General features: G+C 33.6%; 1 protein-coding gene across 1 annotated transcript in view; it reads left to right on the top strand.

The window, feature by feature from the left end:
* The window catches only part of LOC145291394 (general transcription and DNA repair factor IIH helicase subunit XPD-like), a 105,850-nt gene extending 91,205 nt beyond the window's left edge, over positions 1-14,645 (top strand). The window contains exons 21-25 of the mRNA XM_080137190.1: positions 2,118-2,190; positions 3,215-3,285; positions 6,788-6,931; positions 10,776-10,919; positions 14,050-14,645. Of these exons, the coding sequence (XP_079993316.1) occupies positions 2,118-2,190; positions 3,215-3,285; positions 6,788-6,931; positions 10,776-10,919; positions 14,050-14,142 (525 nt within the window). The 3' untranslated portion in view covers positions 14,143-14,645. The remainder of the gene's footprint in view (positions 1-2,117; positions 2,191-3,214; positions 3,286-6,787; positions 6,932-10,775; positions 10,920-14,049) is intronic.
* The last annotated feature ends 7,331 nt before the right edge of the window (positions 14,646-21,976 follow it).

A 21,976-nucleotide genomic window follows, 5' to 3' on the forward strand; every position in this document is an offset into this window, starting at 1 on the left:
TATGCTGACGACACTACCAACTATGGCAACACTTCAAAGGCCGTAAATGACCAAGTTCATGTGGTGCAATGGGGAAAGAGGTGGCCTAGCCACATCTTTATTTATTACCCTTTCTCTTAAATGTATCCTTATCACTTCTTCCCATGCCACCTCAACAAACCTAACCCTAAAACTCATCTATTCTTTGAATGTGACCATACCAACAAGGTCCCCTGTTCTGCACACATCTCCATATACTGTCCAGATTTAATATTCCATTAAACATCTATCATTATTCTCATATCATTTCCCTCCATGAAACGCATCTCCTCAACCCTTACTAGCCAGGTTTCATTTCCATGCACCATTAAACTGTGTATATATGCCTAATTGACTTTCTTTGGTTGATAATGATAGCATTGCTGGCTAATAATGACAAAACTTACTCCTAATTCTTGCAATCACACTAGCACCTGCTCCTCCTTGTTCTTGTAAAATTTATATCATTTTATAAATGTGTGAATGCTACTGTTTTCTTTTTAGTAATGAGTCACTGTTTATCAAGGCTAAGTGCCATTTAAGGATAAGGATTAATGAGATGGATTGATTGTCTGTTGAATATTGAAGAATATTATAAGAAGATTAGGAAGTGATGAATGAAATAAGCAAAAATTGATTGCTTACTAGGATGGTTTATCATAACTATTTGTTAACACTGGATTTGAAGATGACCATGTTGTAGTCTGCATGGGAGCAGTCCCATTGTATTGTATTCCACAGATGAGAAGTTCTTGGAAAAATCTCCTGTTTATGATAATTCTCTTATGTGTAAGTTACATGAGGAGGGGGGTGTCTTTGCAGTTTTGGTACGAAAGTAAGTTTTTGCTGTAAATGTTGAAGCTCAGTCAAGTACCTTCCATGAAAATAATGATAAATTAGAAAAAGACTAACAACGTCGCTTCTGTGAGAAAAGGTGTTGTAGAGAACAAAAGAGCTTCTACTGCCCTCCACTAGATTGTAAAGTCATTTTGTATTCTGCCATGAATGTTTAAGTTGGTATCTTTCACTTCATTGAATGACAAAAAAAATTCATGACTTTTCAAAAATGAACTAAAATTATGCAACAATTGTTCAAATTAGAACAATGTTCTTAACATGTTTTGAGTTACAAATTCTTTTGAGAACTTGGTGTGTTCGACCCCCATCATTGAGAAACACAAATAAAAAAATATATGCAATGAATGAATTCTTTATTATTTCTGGAAATTCATATGTTATGTATGACATATACAATATATGAAGCAATGAACCCTTACCTTTTTTTTTTCATGTAAAAATTGATGGTCATCATCATCTTCATCATCATTACCAACATCATGATTACTATCATCATCATCAACATCGTCATCATCATCATACTACACAAAACTGAAATACAATCATCTTGTGCAAATTAAATAAAACCAAAACTTTAATTTGCATCCGACCTTCTTCAGGCGTATAATTTGTTAAAGTTACGCCAACAAAAATGTTGTGCAAAAATAACACTCAAGATGGGAAATCCAAATGAAACAAACATTCCTCATCTCAAAAAATGCAGAACTGAGAAAGTTGTTTCCAATTTTTTAAGTACAGCCTGAAATAAAACAAAATATGTGGAAATTATATCTAAAGCACTAACTCATGGATACGATAAGCATGAGAGAGAGAGAGAGAGGTAAACTTAGTTAACATCTGCTGTGGTGCATTAAAATATACATAACTTAATACTGATCAGTAAAATCTCCATTTTTAATTTAATCTTCCAATCCCACATTAAAAACATCCATGTTAAAAACCTGTGCATTACAGTATAAACATGGAGTGTGATTTGCATACTATGGAATTTCCTATTGCATCTATTGCGGCCATTTACTGTTGGTAAAGGAATGCATGAATCTGCAATTTATATTAATATCTGATTAATAAAAAAACTTGTGTTCAATCAATCATATATGAAGTATATCAGTTCCAATCGCTTTTGTTTTTTGGCAAACCAAACTTTTTATTCTTACTTTATGAACATGAAATCATAATTATTTTTTTGTTTCCTGATTATTTAATACCAACTGAAAAGTTTCTTCCATTTTCCTTTTCAGGCTTGTGAAAATGGCCGTGGTGCTGTGCTCTTATCTGTGGCGCGAGGGAAAGTCTCAGAAGGAATTGATTTTGGTAAATCATAATAATGTTTTTGTTTTTTATTGCGATGTTAAAATTGGTGCTGTATGCTGATGTTAATGTTGGGACGATTTATCAGAATCATAAAAACTTTGTTCCTAATTTCTTATTCCAAAAATGATTAAGAAAAATTTGTTCCAAAAATGAATCTTTAAATTGTTTTTTTGTTTGAAACTTAATTTTCCATTGCTAATGATAATGATAAATATTTATTGATTTTAAACCATCAGTAAAACTTAAATCAATAAATTATAATAACAAATTTAGGTAAAAATTGCACTGGAAAAATGGCACAAGTAGATGAATAGACTTTATATGTAGATACATTATAAGAATTATACACAAAAATGTAAAATTTTAATTTAAAAAGAAAAAAAATTATGGAAAAGTTATTTTTACTTCAGGAATGTTCAAAGAATTAAAATTAATTTGTAAAAAAAAAAAAAAAATTGAAATGTTCAAGTGACATCAAACAGTTGTATTCGATAAATTAGTAGCGTGTTAGTGGAACAACTTTGACTCGAAAATGAATTCCATGTTAGTGGAACAACTTCGACTCAAAAATGAATTCCATGTTAGTGGAACAACTTCGACTCAAAAATGAATTCCATGTTAGTGGAACAACTTCGACTCGAAAATGAATTCCATGTTAGTGGAACAACTTCGACTCGAAAATGAATTCCATGTTCATGGAACAACTTCGACTCGAAAATGAATTCCATTTGTTGTTTTGTCAGATGGAAATGATTCAGAAATAATTTTTATTTTCCATAATGAGTCAATTTCAATTATCCCCAAATAAAGATGTTTTAAGTTCACGAATGAAACATTTATGAACCCAACATTAACTTCAGCTGCTTATGCTTTTATTTTTGTACAATTTTCAGTATAAGATCCATGTTTTGATTGCTTTTAAGTATTTTCTGGTCGATTCTTTTTCACTTTTTAAACTGTGCAAAAATCGCTATTTTTGTCATATTTTAATTTGAAATTATCATTTTTTTTTTTACTTTTCCAGATCATCATTTTGGACGAGCAGTTATCATGTTTGGAATGCCGTATGTTTATACACAAAGCCGCATTTTAAGAGTATGTTTTATTTTATTTGCTTATTTTTACTTATATTTCCGTTTCTCTTCGAATTTCTGTCAATTTTGATAACTGCTTTGATGTGTTTTATCTTTACATTAATAAAGTAATGTTTTTTTTCCCCTGTGACTTCAGCTATTATTATTAGATTTATTTTTATTATATGCTACACATTTCCACAAACAAACTACAACAATTTCTAATGTGCATTTTACAAACATATGCCTATATTTTTTTATATAAAAAAAATTATTACATTTAATCCAACCTGTCTGATTCTCCAAAAAGCATTTTCAAAAAATTACTTTTGCTTCTTATTCATTGTCCGTTCAGCTCCTATAGAAGAACAAAATACTAGACTAGTCTGAAAATGGAGAATCATTTTACATTGAATTTGGTGTTCTCATGTAATCACCTAAAAGAAGATTATCTAATTTTTTTTTTGCGGGCTGGGGGTGGGGGTATGTTAATCTATCATTATACCAAACTATGAATCTTTTTTTTTTTTTTTTTTCATAAGTTGAGCAAATCAATGTTACTAAACTTTGTTTTTCATTTCTCAATGAGAATAGTGAAAAATGGTTTATAAACACTATTGTACTATCACACCCATCATACTTTTTTGCTTTTTATTCTAAGGAAAATACAGCTTGGCTGCTTCTTGAAGTAACTTAATTTTCTTAAGTAGTAAGAAAAAGATTTTTTTAGGGTAATTTTAAAATTTTAGAGAACCAAATAATGTTATAAACATTGCAACATTATTTGGTTTTCTAAAATTTTCGAATTAACTTTACAAAATGTTTTCAAAAATGTGATCAAGTTCCTGTTTAAAATTTGTACCAACCATACAAACACACATTGATTTCAGATTTTACAATTGGCAATAACATCAGACGTATAATTTCCTCTCTTCATAAGGTGCCAACCCCTTAAGCAAAATGTAAAAGAAAAAAAATTTCTTTGGGAAAGGTGTCTTACACTGAAAGTCTCAGAAAAAAAATGGTTTTTATTAACAAAATATATTGTAACATTATTTTGTTTTCTAAAATTTTCAAATTACACTTATAAAATAATGTTTTCAAAGATGTGACTAAGCTTCTCCTATAATCTACTATTGATTTTCTTTTAATTAAAATAAGTAATTTTATATTTTCCGCAGCCAATTTTGGGACACAGGTCTTGCTAGTTTTATATAAGTAACATAAAAAAGTATATAAAATATAAGTAATATTTTTAAAATGAGATAATTTTTGTTACTTTCATAGGATTTTAAAATATAATTTCTTTAAAAATGTCTAAAAAGAATTAAACGTTTTAATATAGATTAGACCACCTGTGATCCATTTCAGCTCGTATTATTATTAAATATTTTGAAAGTCTCTTTGGAACTTTCCTCATCTGACCTATTTTTATTTTCAACTTTCAAATTGTGGTAATGTGTTTTGCCTTTTCTAGTTTTTTTTCTTTCTATTTCTCTGATTTAGAATTTAATTATTTTATTTTATTTTGATTTTTTTGTATTTTTTTTTTTTAAATTATTTTTTGTTATTCTACCATTGTGTGCATCTTGGAGGAGACCAGAGAAAAACAAAAGTAAATTTAAGATATGAGGTTAGGAAAAAAATATGAAGTAGAAATAAGAACCAAAGTAACACTATTTCAGTCATTTTGGACAGTTTTGGTAATAAAAAAAGTTGATATTAGGTTAAGAAAGTTATAGGAATTTTAAAAGATTGTTCTGTTAAGAAAAATAAAATTTGGTGACGTTTTTAAATGTTTAAAAAAAAAAGGGTAAAATATTGCTGTATAGTTTAGAAAGAATGAATATATAACGATGTACGATCCAGCACCATTATAATGTTACCAATGTGGCAGGTGTTCTTTGATCGTACCTTGTTTTGTTACAAGTTGGCCTGTTGATCGTCCTTAGCCACTGTGTTTTTATGGAGGGGCGCTTTTCCTCTTGATCGAATCGTCTTTCTTTCCATGTGTAGTTAGTCTCCGGTTACATCAATCACTCCGCTGATCCTTGCGGTTTGCTGCAAAAATGAAGACTCCTCACCACAAACAAACAGAACTCCGGTTTATAACAGTAACAAACTATTGTTTTCATTACTTCATAACAACTACTGTCTAATTTGAAGCGACTGACTAAAGCAGTGAACGATGTAAGACCAGACCAGTAAAGTCATAGAGTACCCATTAACACAGGCTAGTTCCCATCATAATATCAGGCCCTGAAGGGCTCCCCAAATCGGGAGCGCTGGACAAGCCCAGCCGCTCGGTTTGCTGGCTACGACTCCTCTCCGTTTGAATTCCTTTTTCTAAATCCAACCCCTTTTCCCCACCTCTCCTTCAGAGAGTGGTTACAAACACCTTTCTTTCTTCCTCTTAGAGCTTATCCTTACCAAACCTCAACCCCCATTTGCACTGAGGTGTTTCTAATTATCAAATTAGGGTTGATTAGTCACTCCAAGTCGAACAATGCTTGGCAGCGACCCCCTCCCCCAGGCTGTCAACTAAGATATTTGGGTGTCTTCATCTCGCTCCACAGAGATTTTAAAAACGACCTTTCCGTTGTTAACAGATATATAACAGCAATGAGATAAAACAATTATCATTGTTTTTTTTCTTTCTGACAAAATCTCATAGACATTTCTGTTTAAACAACATCAAACCATCGTCATCATCATCATCATTAGAATTCAGCTGTGCGAATTCCTCTGAATTTGTGTCGACTAGCAAGGTCACTCTGCATCGCCTGGCCCCCATTGGGTCACAAATATAAAATAAAAGTAGACTTGATATTGATGATAGGATTGTAGTTGTTTGAACAACATATGGTTATTGGAACAATAGTTTGAGGTTTCTTTTTACATAGTAAGGATATCTGCACTTTTATCTTGTTTAAATGGTAGTTAGGATGGTTGTTGAAATATTACTTGTGATTGGTTTTGTTGTGACATGAGAAGACTTGTAATCGTATGAGGTATATTTTAACTATTAAAGCTAAAATACAACAAATAAACTGATGAGATGTTTAAATTATAGTCAGCTAATGTATTACCTAACTTCCTGTGTGGCTGCTACTGGAAGCAGTGACAATCCAAATCGGTACTACACTTTTATTGTTCTTCAGTATTTCTATTTTGAAGCAATTTATTTAAATAAAATATAAGAAAAGGACATTACTGGAAAGTATACAATAAAAATTAACAAAATTATAAAAAGATAAAAATAACACAATTAGTCTTTATTTGCACTTTTGTAAGAAATATATGTTTATGAAATTATAGAAATAAAAGTTTTTTTTTTGAATTTGTATAATAAATATATATTTATGAAAGTATAAAAATCAAATGAAATTATTGGAATTTAAATAACAAAATTAAAACAAAACGAAGGAACTGATTTGCCTTGTCACCGTTTTGGGTAGCACTATGCAGGAAATTAGGAAGTACATTAGCTGACTATAACCTACATTTCTTCTTTTTGTTCTCAGGCTCGACTTGAATATATGCGTGAAAATTTCCAAATTCGTGAAAATGACTTTCTGACATTCGATGCCATGAGACATGCAGCGCAATGTGTTGGCCGAGCTTTACGAGGGAAGACGGATTATGGCATCATGATTTTTGCTGACAAGGTATAATTTTTTTAAAAGTTTTATTTCATGAATTTGTACCTTAGGATTTAAGTTTCCTTTGTTTAAATGAAATTTATGCAAAATTTTAGTTTTATCCCCACATCATTAATACAGGTATGTACATTATAGAAATAAATAAAAATCTATATATATGTGATCTTGTGTGTGTGGAATGGTTTCTACCAAACTACTCAATCAATTTTTGATCTACAAACTTGAAGCTTGATATATAGGAGATTCAGATTTATGGAACAAATTTGATTTTTTTTTTTAACCGCTAAAAATAGTTATTCAGAGGTCAATATTGAAAATTTGACATTTGGCAGGGGTAAATCGACTAAATGTGTATCTATGCATGTACAAATATACATTTATAAGTTTAATTGTGTTTATTTTTTAAGTTTTGATATGTATGTGGACTTAGATCAGTTAGTAATAAATAATGTTGGAGAATTATATGTTTTGGTGTAAATTCTAGATGATGAAGTAACAAGATTTTCTATTCTAATAACTTTCTTCCTTGAACCTTTTGCGTTTGGAATTCCTTCCATGTTTCTCCGACTATACCAACATGCAGAAATTTAAATGTAATGCCAACAAGCATCTTGCTATACACTTCCCCACACAGGTTTATTCCTACAAATCTGACCCCTATCACAGTAGCTCCTTGTGTACGTTTAGGTTAATCGAGTAATATATATACTAGCTTGCCACCTGGTGTTGCTTAGTCGTATAATATGATATTTTAATTCATGCAGATTACATATTTATTATTATAGAGCCAATTATCTATTGATTATTATATTGTACCCAATATATAGTCATGATTTCAAAAGTTTTTAAAAAATACAATTTAGGTGTCATCAGCTAGAATTGAAACCAAAACGTATAACTCACCAGCATTATTTATTACCACCTGAGCTTAGTCATGCTTGCATATCAAAACTTAAAAAATTGACATAGTTAAATGCATAGAAGATATACCTTTAGTCGACTTACACCTGAGGTGATTTCCACAGCATCTGACAAAGCCAAACCTTTTGCTAAGGAATTTGGATCAAACTCAACCTGATGCGATCAAGGACACCTACCTCCTGAGTTTTCTTAAAAGACCAAAGATAATCTGAGTAACATTCACATATCTGTTCGTGATGTTGCCACACTCATCAAAAACCTTGATGTCAGCAAAACAACTGGTCAATATTCCAGTCATAGTACTCAAAAAGCTGCAATCAAAACTAACACTGATTCTTGCAAAGCTGTTCAATCAATGCCTGAAGGAGAAATGCTTCCCAAAACCTTGGAAAACTTCATTAGTTCGTCCAATATTTAAAAATACTGAAGATTGGTCTTCTGCATACAGACCAATCAGTCTTCTGTATGTCATGAGTGAGTTGCTTGACTCTGTGATTAATAAAGAAGTTGTCAATTACCTCACCAACAACAACCTACTCAGTGACAAGCAATATGGTTTCCGTCCTGTGAGATCTGCAGCTGATATACTGACTGTAATTTCACATAGAATCAGTGAATCTATTGGTGGGGGTTTTGGAGGTTTCCTCTCTAGAGCAGTAGTTCTTGACATATCAAAAGCATTTGATAGGGTTTGATATAAAGGTCTGCTTCACAAGATTTCCAGCTACAAAATAATTTCTCAACAACCACCAAGATCTCTTTTTTGTCTCTCTCCTCCTTCGACTTGGTGCAATTAGGTAAAAGGTGATCAATCACCTTTTACCAATTGGTTAATTTTAATACATCCAAAATCAAGTTTCTATCTTTTCATCACCAACACTCTGATCCCCACTTAGCCCCAATTGAAATGAATGGCTCTTGTCTTCAGAAAGCACCCTGCTTTGACAAGGTTCTAGGACTGACTTTCACTCCTGACCTGAAAGGTTGCATTATTCTACCAATCCAGAAGGTGTCTTGCTCTCAATGCAGTCCTCTACTTGTATAAGAATCAAATATGTCCTAAAATGGAGTACTGTTGTCCCATCTGGGCAGGAGCTGCTGAGAGCACCCTTTCCTACTTGTACAGAGTACAAAACCACCTTTGAAACCTAATAGTTGATGTCCTTTTCTTCTCTTTGCAAGCTTTTCCTCACAGAAGGGATGTTGTGAGTCTATCTCTGCTCTATCATTTCATGGCAAGTGCTCAGTATCAGTCTATGCCTTCCCTCCACTGCAAAACAGTCACAACAAACACTTGCCTAGCTTCAACCACTATCAATAATTTTTTTTTACATAGGCATCACCACTTATCAAGGCTAAAAGGCCACTCAAGGATAAGGGTTAAAGAGTGTGTACAGTAGACAATTGGACAATATAGTACCCGTTAGCAATGGAAATTTGGTAAATTTGTTAACTTATATGGAACGGCTCATCAAAAACTTGTTTACGTTGGACTTAAAGACAACCATATTGTAATCAGCCGGAAAGCAGGAAAACGGAAGACAATTCCACAGGCGTGCAGTTCTAAGAAAGAAGCTTTGTCCATGGAATCTACGTTTAGGTTTAGGCACAGATAAAGAGTGGGGGAAATTATTGATTGTGTTTTCTGCTAGACGGGTGTCTTTTGTGAAAGTTTGGCGAGGAGGGGACCATAGGTTGGAGCTCAGTCGGGCACTTGCCATGAAAATAACGATAAAGCAGATACAAACTCGCAACATCTCTTCTCTGAGAAAGAGGTTGCAGGGAAGAGAAAAGGACATCTCCTATGAGGCTAGAAAGTCTATTTTGAACTCTATCAAGGCAGGAGAAGTCCTTTCTAGCAGCTCCTGTCCAGATGTGGCAACAGTACTCCATCCTTGCATTAATGAGATATCTACTGGACCGATAGAAGGATCCCAACATTTTTCCAACAGCCTTGGCAACTGATTTAACGTATGTGTTCCATTTCAAATTGGAGTAAAAGTCAAGCCCAGAAGCTTATCAAAACATGAGGCCTCCCCAAGATGAAAGCCATTCGTTTCAATTGATGTCAGATGATGTAAAGATAAAAGCTTGGTTTTAGATGCATTAAAAGTAACAAGCCACCTCTTTTCCCATTGTACCACTTGCTCAAGATCAGAGAAGAGAGAATCGGAGAGAACTTGGTCGTTTACGGTCTTGGATGTGCTGCTATAGATAGTAGTCTCATCAGCATAAATGAATATGAATGATGTAAGGATGTGATTTCTTTCACTTTTTAGCCATGCCTTAATCTAAATATGAATTCTATGAACAAAATTTCCTTCTTAGAACTGCCCGCCCATGGAACTCTGTACTGCGGGGCCTTCACTCCCGTTGACTACTAGATAGTTGTTTTCAAGCTCAATGTAAACAAATTCTTGTTGAGCCGTACGCTTAAATAATCACATTTTACTCAATTTCTATCACTACTATTCTTTACACTGTTCTCTCACTGACCACCTTATATGTGTTAACCTTTATCCTCGTATGGCCTTCAAGCCTTGATAAGTAGTGACTCTCTTGTAAAAAGCAAAACAAAAAACTCCAACTTTCCCACCAGTTCTCCACATCCGAAGTGAAAGAATCGTTGACAAGTTGATTCACCAGTGCTCTTTGTGAGTTCACGTTCTCTATCTTATATCAGTCATTATCACTCTATTCAGAAAAAGTTTCTGCAGCTATTGCCCTTATTTCTGAATCTTTTTGTTTTAGCATCTTTAGGTTTAAGAAGCATCTATGACAGTGGGTCAATCAGTGCATTATCCAGCTGTATCTTCATTTGTGATGTTGTTTTCGCTCGTATCTTTTTCCTTTCAGTTTTCTGAATGCTGTATATATTTTTTTGAACTACGTATTGATCACCATGTATGTATTTTCTCTGCTATTTCAGCGCTATGCTCGTGTTGATAAACGCGGCAAACTTCCGTTGTGGATCCAAGAACATCTCAAAGACAGCCTCTGCAATTTGTCGACAGATGAAGCCGTGCAGATTTCAAAATGGTTTCTGAGACAAATGGCCCAACCTTTTCGAAAAGTAAACACTTTTTTTCTCTCTCGAACATTTAAAAAAATTTTTCAATGGTTGTCATAAAAAATAGTTTATTCCATGTACACAAAAAAAATCAATCATTGGCCAATCGACCAATTGGAAAATAACTCCAGGTTATTACATCCCCATATTTTATTACAGAAATACCATTTTTGCAAGAAATGAATAAGAAAATGTATAGCATGGGTTTTTTTTTTAGAGTTCAGTATGCGTGCCAGTATTCTCCACCAGCTCAAACTACTTGGGAACCACATCAACTGGTTTCACAAGTAACTTTTTAAAATTTATTTTAATAATGAGTTAAAGTTAAAAACACTCGAGGACAAGAGTCAATGAGATGAATGATGATGAAAAGATTGAAAATCTCCACCCACCACTCAAAACCATTTTTCCTTGGGTGCTAGAAACATCATGCATGAAATGTGAGGGCGAAAGGACAAAACGACTTTCAATTACTCCATACTTTGTTGTGTCATCACATTTTAAAAGCGATATCTCTGATTTTTCTAAGCATAATTATTTCAGTAACAAATTATATTCATCTAATAATGAAAAGTTACGTTCCAATCACCATGTTTATATAATAATAATAATAATAATAATAATAATAATTAAAAAATAATAATGATAATATTTCTATGTTAAAAAAACCATCCTCACCTGATGCTTCCATGAAGATTCATAATTTAAATCTAGTAGGTGATGCCATTTTTTCATCCCTGCAACCTTTTTCCCAGAGAAGAGACGTTGCGAGCCGGTCTCTACACTATCCTTATTTTCATTGTCCCTCCTTGCCGAACTTTCACAAAAATATAACACTTGACTAGCTACAACCTATATCAACAATTTCTCCCACTCTATTTGTATCTAAATCCAAACATAAATTCCATGAACAAAGCTTCTTTCCTAGAACTGCCCACCTGTGGAACTGTTCCACTGGCCTGCTTCCTCGCCGACTACAATATAGTAACCTTCAAGTCTAACGTAAACAAGTTCTTTGTTGAACCATCCCCTTAAATAATCAAATTCTACCCAACTTACACTATTAATGATTACTACACCACCGCCTTACATTCATTAACCCTTGTAAAAAAAAAAAAAAAAATTTTATGGAGTTAAAATTTATTTCATATAAAAAAAATCATATATTTTAATTATTTCATTACAATGTAAAATATACTGAATAAAAACTTTCTAAGATTAAATAAAAAATATCTTTAATCTTATTCTTGCCTATATTCTCTCATATAATTTCTTCCATAGAAATTAAAAAAAATCTTTTGATCTGCCATTTTCTTATGTTTGCTCATTTCTCGTGCCTTTGAATCAAATAAAAGTAAAACATACATAAAATATACGAGTGGATTATATCGATTATTCAGACTTCTGTTCTCAACTCAACAATAGTTTGAATCTTCATCTAAGAAATGCAGAAACATAATACTTAGCAGTTTTCTCTTTTGCAGTTTTTGCAATATATAATTAGCTGATGATTTTCTCTTTAGAATGAAATACAAACGTTTCTATGTGACTTACTTGCCATAAGTATATCACATGCCTTGTATTATTTGGCTTCTTTGGACTACTGTTCTCATCTTGAATGTTATTTTCACAATGTTTTAGTTGATGTAACCTACGACCTTCTTCAGGTGTATCTTGTCAAACTCAGGAATCTGCACAGAATCCACAGGGATAGCATGCAATCATTCCGTCAGTCATGACTGGCTAGAAATCGTATATAATTCACTGTTGTATTCATTCGCTCAAGATGAGAACCGTAGTTTGAAGAATCTAAAATAACATGAAGCGTGCGAGATATATATACATGGTGGAACGATAAAGTTGTCGCCCTAAAGAAAACAACACTACAGCTTTGTTTTAAAACTTTTATTGAAAAGAAAAAATTAATTCAGGTAACTTGATTATGTAGAAGAGTTGCCATCTATTCAATGTATCTGCCTTCAGCCTCAATGACTGCCTCGATAAGGGCCCGGAACTGGAAGCATGCCTTTTCCACAAGTGCCAGCGGGAGCTCGTGAATACTCAGTGGATGATGGTGATTAGGCTGTGGGGGGTCATGTTGGTGATATTCTCAACATATGACCAAATGAAGTAGGAGGAGGAGAGGGGGCAGTGAGAGAAAGGTACAAAGTCGTAGCACTCCTTTGAAGCCAAGACTGGGTCTCTTTGGACTTGTAGGCCAACGTTGAGTCCTGTTGCCATACCCAAGGTCTGCTAGAGGCCACTTGATTGCACCAGGGGACCACCACACTCTTCAGCATATCCAGGTACACTCGGTGTTGACTTTCAAACCGAGTTTGAAGATGTGAGGTGGCATGATGTGACCCTCACTTGAAACCACACCAAAGACCATGACCGTGGATCAGCCGATACATTGAGATATGCCCTCAAGCGTTGAACTGTCCGGATTTGTATTTTGAGAATGCTGGCAATGATCCTATTGTCATAACTTGGATCGGCAGAGAGCAGGAGTTGTACAGCAGAGCATTTCCGATCTCACTCTTTGAACGTTATCATTTTCAGACATGATAGAAGGCTCCTATCACTCTTGGGATTTGTACACAACTGGCCAATTAGTAGATGGTCTGTAACAAAAAAAGTAAACCAGGTTTCATCAAACGGAAATGGAATCATGTCATCTTTTCTAAGGTGACAATTTTATCGTTCCACTCTGTATATATCATTAGTTGTCATTCCAAAACCAAAAGATGTATTTAATTCACACACGCAAGTTTTTATTTATTTTTTATTTTATGTAGTACATTTTACATGTGTCTTGTTGAATAGAGGAAGACCACTAAACAACTGCTCAAAAACAAATGTATGTTCCTCCAAAAAACTATTGGAAAGTTGGAATATATATATTAAAAATACTTATGGCAAGTAAGCTACACAGAAACATTTGTGTTTCATTCTTGAGAGGAAATCATCAAACTAATTATATTATCTTCATCTAAAAAATTCAAAAATGTAATATTACACACTTGGCAAATCCGCTCTTTTCGAATTATTTAATGCCAAAATACAATTGAATAATTGTAAACAATGTATTGAACACAAGTTGTAAGATTTTTTTGTTTTATTTTAATTTCAGGAAGATCAGTTGGGATTATCTTTACTCACTTTAGAACAACTTGAATCGGAAGATATGCTGAAAAAGCTGGAAAATCGGACGCAATATATCTAAGAAAACACAGAATCGCAGATTTGGATACTTATTTTATTTGTAACTTTACTTTGCAGTGGGGGGGGGGGATACATCCTGAAGTTTTTTTTTTTGTGCCAACCAGAAGTTGACAATGTTTGACGGCCTCAAAATATGATTGGAAATATTTTTTAATTTTCCAAATGAAAACAAACATGGGGGTGGGAAGGTATATTAAATAGAAAAATTGAAAATTCCATATTTTATTTTTGTAAATTTTTTAGAATCTCTGAAAATTTATAAAGTCCATTTTGAAACTTACATTGAAGTTAAAAAATTTTAGTTTTTGATTTTATTTTTTTCACTTATCATTTGGTTTGTTATTTTTATGACATCTAACCTTTTTTTGGATTATTTAAAGTTGAAATACGATATGTGTTGTCAACAGCATTGTTGTATATTGTTCATGTAATGTGAATAATAAATTAAATATGATCTTTTGCTCAAGCATTTTCAGCAGAAATGCCTAAAGCTAACTAAACCTATCTCTGGCCAGGTCTTTGTTTATCTCACGTTTTCTCATCTCTATCCTTATCACTTCATTCCATGTTTCCTTGGCCTTCCCTTGCCAACAGACCCCATGCATTTTTTTCAATGTGACCAAACCAACAAAGTCTCCTGTTTTGCACATATCTCCCTATATTATCCAGATTTAATCTTCATCTGAAATCACAGATCTAAATCTGTCTTTAAGACTTACATTACACATCCATCATAGTATTCTCTCCATGCAATACATATCCTTAACCCTCAGCAGCCAAGTTTCACTTCCATACATCATCACACTGCACATTCATGCCCCATAGACTTTTCCTTTGGTCAGTAATGGTAATGCTTTGCCTTGGTGATACCACTGGAACAGAAGGAGGGTGTTGATGTGATAGGAAGAGTTAGAAGTGGATGAACTTCTGCCATTATTAATACAGAAGAAACAACCTCATGTATATGGACGACCAAAAACTCTTTACAAGAAACAAAAAGGAACTAGAAATGCTGATAAACACAACCGGCATCTTCAACCAGGTTATGAGTTACAACAACTGTCGAAAGGTAGCCACACAAAATCAAAAGAAAAAGCCTGTTGAACGATTCTGGGTCGTCTAAATATATAATATGAAAATATATAATCTATTATTTATTTACAGGAAAAAAACTGAATAAGTCTACAAAAACAAATGAAAAAATAATCACATGGAAGAATGTTGATGTGGCTGCTAACTAGTTGAAGGTTTTACGGGTGGAATCTAATGCAGAACTGAACAGCAAGATTCTTGTTCTAAATGAAAAAAAGAGTTTTTCTCTCAGTCAAATCTTCGACTTAATTCAAATATGCAATTCCATCAAAACAATTCTTTTAAGCAATCTAAAGTTTTGGTTTGAAACAGATTAAATGTGACAGATTTAGGTTGGATGGGGATTTGCTTTGAAACGGATTTTTTATTCTTGTAGAGAAGAAAAAAAAAGCTATTGGCTCTTCAAACGCAAGATGAGAACTGGTCAGTTTCGCCTCCCATCAGAAATGATGTATTTCTTTGCGCATGGATATTGATCTGTGCATGGAACGTTATCCATGTGTGGCATTGGTTTGTGACATAATGTGCCCTGAGTGCTGAGTACATTACTTTGGACCAATCCTAAGAAGTTGAAGTTGAGCTACATGCAGTTGACAGTTGCTTGATGATGGTTTCTATGAAAAGGTTAACAGCGAATAATGACGTGCGCCAATGGACTGCACAGTGATGGGTAGGATGAACTGGAGGAAGGAGGAACGTTATTGAGTGACAGCCACAGTTACTTTTTTTCTGCATGTTGTTCTATTTCTCTTTTCTGTAGTAAGAAGGAAAAAATATAGTTTTGCTCAATCAAATTGAAATATGAAATGTAATGAAGAAATAAAATAGGGTCAGGTGCTACAAAAAGACAAAATGAAGGGAACACAAGGCAGAAAAGCATACACAACTGTATGCCAAACTGGAGCACTACTGCTCCAATTTGATATACAGCACAAAGAAAGATGGGTCCCTCTAAATATCCATGTTTCCACAGAAACCTCAAGAGTGTCTGCACATAATACTGACAGGGGAAGAACTAAACCCAGCTTTTGCAAAAGCCAAAGTGTTTAGTAAACTTGATGTCAAGGTGGGATATTAATCGATCCAAATGGATGAGGAATCACAACTGTTAATAACCTACAGGATGCTGTTTGGATGAGTATGTTGGAAGTTTGGTCTCAATGTCTTGGAAGTTTGGTCTCAATGTCTTGCAAGATATTGTTATGAAAAGGGACAGTAAGTAAGAAAGCAAAACTGGATAAGTTTGAAAATGATATTTGGAAAAGGCTAGAATCGAAGTAAGAAAAGTGTTAAAAGATAATAGATATTGAAATCTTAAGAAAGCAGAATGATTGGCATTGTTCTTGCAAATAACTAAATATTATTTATGTCATAGATAGCGTGATTGTCCGTTCTTTTAGAAATAACACAATATTAAAAATGTCAGTTAAAAGAATGGACAATAACAAAGTTTAAAATGTTATGTAACAAATAGGTTAAATGATACAATTTAATTTACGGATTTCTTTTGTTTATCAAACGTGCGTATATACATGTGCAAAGGACACGGGTAAATTGAAACATGATAAAGTCACGTTGGTTGACCACACCTCTGATGTCATAAAGAAAGGAGATTCTCAATATATTGAGACAGAGTTCGCAGTTAGAGACAATGACAGTGATAGTTACAGACAAAAGTCGAACAGCAACTTAGTGAAGCTGATGCCCTTAGAGATGAAGGGAGGAAGAATAGACCATGTAGCTATACAAGCTTGAATTCCTGAGTCATCAATCAGCTGGCTGATGAATAAAGAATCACCATCTATATTTTGTAACTGTTTGTCTTCGTGTCATCATTACAACCGAAAGGTAAATGTGTTTTGTCTGTCATCATCTTTAATGAACTTTGTATAACTCCTCCTTGCAAGTATTAATTGTCTGTCCCCTCCTCCATCATAAGTGAAATATCTCCCCTCTGAACTTTATTACACATTCCTCCAATAATGAATTCGCATCTCTTTCAGGATATAAATGTCATTATCATCCTTTGTTCTGAGTCCCCTGTTATGTGTCTCGATATGAACCCCTGTCATCCTTCCAATATGTACCTGCTACACAACAATACCTCCCAAGCAAAAATAGATCAAATTCTAGATGGCATGGCCAGAATTGCCACTGATGTTGCCCTATTAGGCCAAAATGATGAAGACCATGACAAAAGCTTGTACAACCTCATGGTCTAAATAGTGGAGACTGAACTTGTATCCAACTGCAAGAAGTCTTTTATAAAGCGACCTTGGACACATGATGCAATGGAGCAAAAGGTGTTTGGTTATTTTAAATGCATCCAAAACCAAACTTTTATTGTTCAACCAACGTTCTGATCCCTACTTGGTCCCAATTAATATGAATGGCTCTTGTTACATCAAATCTGTTGCTATGGTTGCTGGAAAAATAGTTGCGTCATTCTAATGCTCCAAAAGGTATTTCACTTTTAATGCAATCTTCTACCTGTAGAAGAGCCAAATATATCTTAAAACGGAATACTGATGCCATATCTGGGAAAGAGGAGCTGCTCGGACTTAACTATCTTGCCTTGACAGGGTTTGAAACCAGTTTCAGAACGTAGTATGTAATGCCCTTTTCTCCTCCCTGCAACCTCTTTCCCCAGAGGTTGTGAATCCGTCTCTGCTCTATCATTATTTTCATGGTGAGTGCTCATTTGAACTTCAATCTGTCGCACCCACTTTGCCAAAGTTTTACAACAAATACTCGTCCAGTTATAACCATTCAACAATTTCCTCCACTCTATCTGCGCCTTAATCTAAACGCAAATTCTATGAACAAAGCTTCTTTCCTAGAACTGCCCGCCTATGCAACTGTTCTTCTGGCCTGCTTTTCAGTTGACTACAATACGATTCTCTTCAAGTTGAATGTAAACAAATTCCTGTTGAGCCGTCCACTTAAGTAATCAAATTCTACGCTGTTGTCTCAGTCACCATTTTACACTCATTAACCCTTGTCCTCGAGGACTCCTTTGTATAAAAAAAAAAAAAAAGTTTTTTGGAAACCTTTGAAATCAAATCAGACCTGAATAAAGTATGCACCTAAGAAAATACCAAACCTGAAAAACAATGAGAACTTTACATAGTTTTCTAGGTATGCTAAATTACCTTTCCCCACATGTTCTGAACTTTGCTAAAAATCTCACATTGTGTGATCTGCATTTGGGATCCTCACCACCAAAAGTGTTATGACCAGCTCCAAGAAATGATTTCTGATGACACCTGCTTTCATTAGATTAAACCCACATCACTGGAGATGGATGCCTTACAGAAGGGCCTGGGAGTGGCACTGATCCAAAATGGCAAACCAGTATTTGAATCCAAAACACCGACACACAAACCAGAGATTCACCCCTTCCCTTGTTTGTGTTGCCATAATAAATTTAGACACCCCGAAGGCATATAGGCCCAATCTTATCCCTGCGACTAAAAAAAATAAAAAATGTACCGCTGAGGTTGCTCCAGTTCAAATAAATGCCTTAATGAATCTTGCTTTCCCAACTGCTGGAAAATTGTACTAGTTTACAAGAATTCTGGTTAAAGAACTGACCCACTCAATTATTACCCCATTAGCCTTCTCCCTCTCTTTGCCAAAATCTTTGAGTCCTTAATCAAACATTAGTTCACCACCTCACAGACAAACTTATCTGACCGACAGTATGGATTTAGACAACCTTGTTCTACTGCAGATATCCTGACTAATCTCCAAACGTATATACCAAGCATTAGAGAAGGCAGGAGAAGCCCTAAACCTATCTGGTTTGACATGATGGTCTTCTCATGAAAATCAAAGCCTATGGTATTGCTGGACGTATACTTAGCATAATCGTATCCGTCTTAGATAAGAGAAAAATCCAGGGTTTCCTCGATGGTCATACATTAAAACAAATGCAGGTGTGCCACAGGGGTCAATCCTTGAACCTTTATTATTCCTGACATTCATAAATGACATCCTGATAAAAAAAAAAAAAAAAATGCTGACGGTATTTTTCACATGACCAGATGTTACAATAAATTCGATTTGCCAATTAAAAAAAAAAAAAAAAAAACTTGTCAAATATTTAAAAACTAGCTACGATAATGACTCGTCACCAAAATCAACCACGAAACAAACAGAAAAATGAGTTGAGCTGAATGAACATTTCAATAGTCATTGATCAGTTTTAATTAATGACTTTTATTTGGAGCTGAATTACTGCAACATTTCAGAAACCACAACCATTAAGTTAAGGAAAAGTTAAAATTCACAGAATCTTGCTTAATTGGTGTTGAATGAAAATGGAACAAATTGAATTATTTGAATTTTCAAATGATGGTGGTAGGCAGAGGGTCTAATTCTGTTCCCTAAAATCATTTGAAAATATTAAAAACTGAAATTTGGGGAACATTTATTAACTAATGTCCGATATCTTTTGTGACATTTCAGCACTAGTTATCGGAGTTTTCATCTCATAAATTAAACTAAATATAGTCCACATTTGGACACCGTGTGCCTAACAGCTGTGTTCCAAAATTCATAATGATCGATTAGTTTAGAGTAAATTCTGTACATACAAACCTAACTTTCTTGGAAATCAAAATAAAAGTAAATATATTTTTATTAAGTAAATTGATTTATTTAAAACTATTTCAATAGTCCAATATTTATATTCGACATCTTGTCAAAATGTGATGTGTGATTAAGCTTTTTTGTGAAAAAAAAAAAAAAAAAAAAAAAATAAAAAAAATTTAGCATAGCATAAACATGTATATTTACAAAAATAAGCAGGGGGATATATCTTATGTATTAATTTTCAATATTTACTTTGATAATGCTCAGTATGTTAGTAGAGCTAGGTACTAAGTTATGAAAATATACAGCAATTTAGCTACACAATCTTCTGCATGTCTTCGTTATAAATGAATCAGACAATTTTTATGTGAATACATGAAAATAATTATATATTTGAGAGAGTTTAAGAAGTACTGGAAGATTCTTTAAATGTAGACTTATCAAGATGTGCAAAGCTCAAATAGTATGGTGGAGCTTTATATGAATAGAATTATAGACATGACAACACAATATATTGGTATATATAGATTTATTTATCAATTCAATAAAGAAAAAAACCATCAGTGGAGGCGTTATAAGTGCTCTTTATACCTAGGCATTTCAAAGCCTGATGCTTCTCATCAGAAGAGGGAATAGGGAGCATTAGACTTTGAAATGCCTAGGTATAAAGAGCATTAACACCTCCATTGATGTTTTTGTGTTGTCATTATATATATATTATATAAGGCTGGTGCAAAAATATTTTTTGATGTATCTGATAAAAAAAAAAAAAGTTTTTTTTGCATCAACCAAATATAAAATTTGCAGTTTTTTTTGTTTTTTTTTTTAATATTTAAATTCCATTCAGAAACATTTTTCAAAACAAATTTATTTGAAAAAATAATACAATTTGGAAAGTAATTTCCTTAATCTATGGATTTTCAATGCAGGCTCATCTAGGAGGCAAGTAATTAGCAAAATTATATCAAACCAGATTTAATAATTTACTATTTCGTCCAAGCAAATTCCATTAAAGTACTTGTATAACGGGCATAAAGATGCGACAGGAGTTGGAGCTTGACCGACAGTGCAGACTTGACTTTGTTTTTTGGATCCCGTCTAAGAGTGAAAAACATACACACACAGTTGAGGGTGAAGTAATTAGTTTTTGGCCAATTTTTTGATATTTGTCATCCAAAGGGTAGAGCTTCAAAACAATACAAATTTCTTGAAAATCCGTTGCCTCTGTCGAAAGTTTTAGGCAGACATACAAACACGCATACATTTAAACAGACATGCGAGATTTATGGAATGAACTTATAAATACTGGAGTATGACATGACCAACCAATTGATTGGATTAAACTTCATCTAGCTAAAGTATGGTGTGAAATATGGCAAATCATAATTTATGCAACCAAGCCACAGACTGATCAACTATTAGGATCCTCTCCTAAGGCATTATGGTATGCCATCAGGTAGAGTGCTATTAGCCATGGTAATAGATGGTTGAAAAGGTTTAGGTTCAAGGAAAAGAACCTTGTCTTAGTATTTATGTATCCATTACACTAGACTGGAGGTCGTTTTCTAAGGATTTAATCATTGCTATGGATAAGATTGTTAGTTTTACACACACATATCAGCAAATATACCCATCTTGAACACAATTGCTTCAGAACAGTTCATAAAAATTAGGGATAATAATCAAAGAATCAACCACTATAAATTAATGCCATATTTAGATCTATGATTACAGAGGACAGAGGACAACCTGAAACTTTTTTGGCTAAGAATGATCCAATTGTATTAAATAATCATCCAGTAATACTGGATGAATTTTTATAATACCTTGTCAAAAGTACCACCATCCTAATTTTGTCTAGTGTATGACAAATGTGTTTCATGATTGTTAGTACATCTGCAGTGGAAGAGGTATGCCTAAATCTATGTTGTTGGTTAGAAAAATGTTTCTCATTAATGAGGTGTCAAACTTGATAGATTTTTTTAAAGAGCAGAAGATGAATACAGCAGTAATTTTCCCGTCCATTTAAAGTTCTAGAATAGGCAATTTTCTATCAGGAAAGAAAGATTATGTGGCATTTCAACTTTGCTGATCATTGCATGTCAGATATTTAAGTGATTTTAAAAGAATCTGAAATTAGATATGCT

This window comes from Euprymna scolopes, chromosome 12 (genome assembly GCF_053919585.1).
Source record: "Euprymna scolopes isolate OS-2025 chromosome 12, ASM5391958v1, whole genome shotgun sequence".
In the NCBI taxonomy this organism is placed as follows: Eukaryota; Metazoa; Mollusca; class Cephalopoda; order Sepiida; family Sepiolidae; genus Euprymna; species Euprymna scolopes.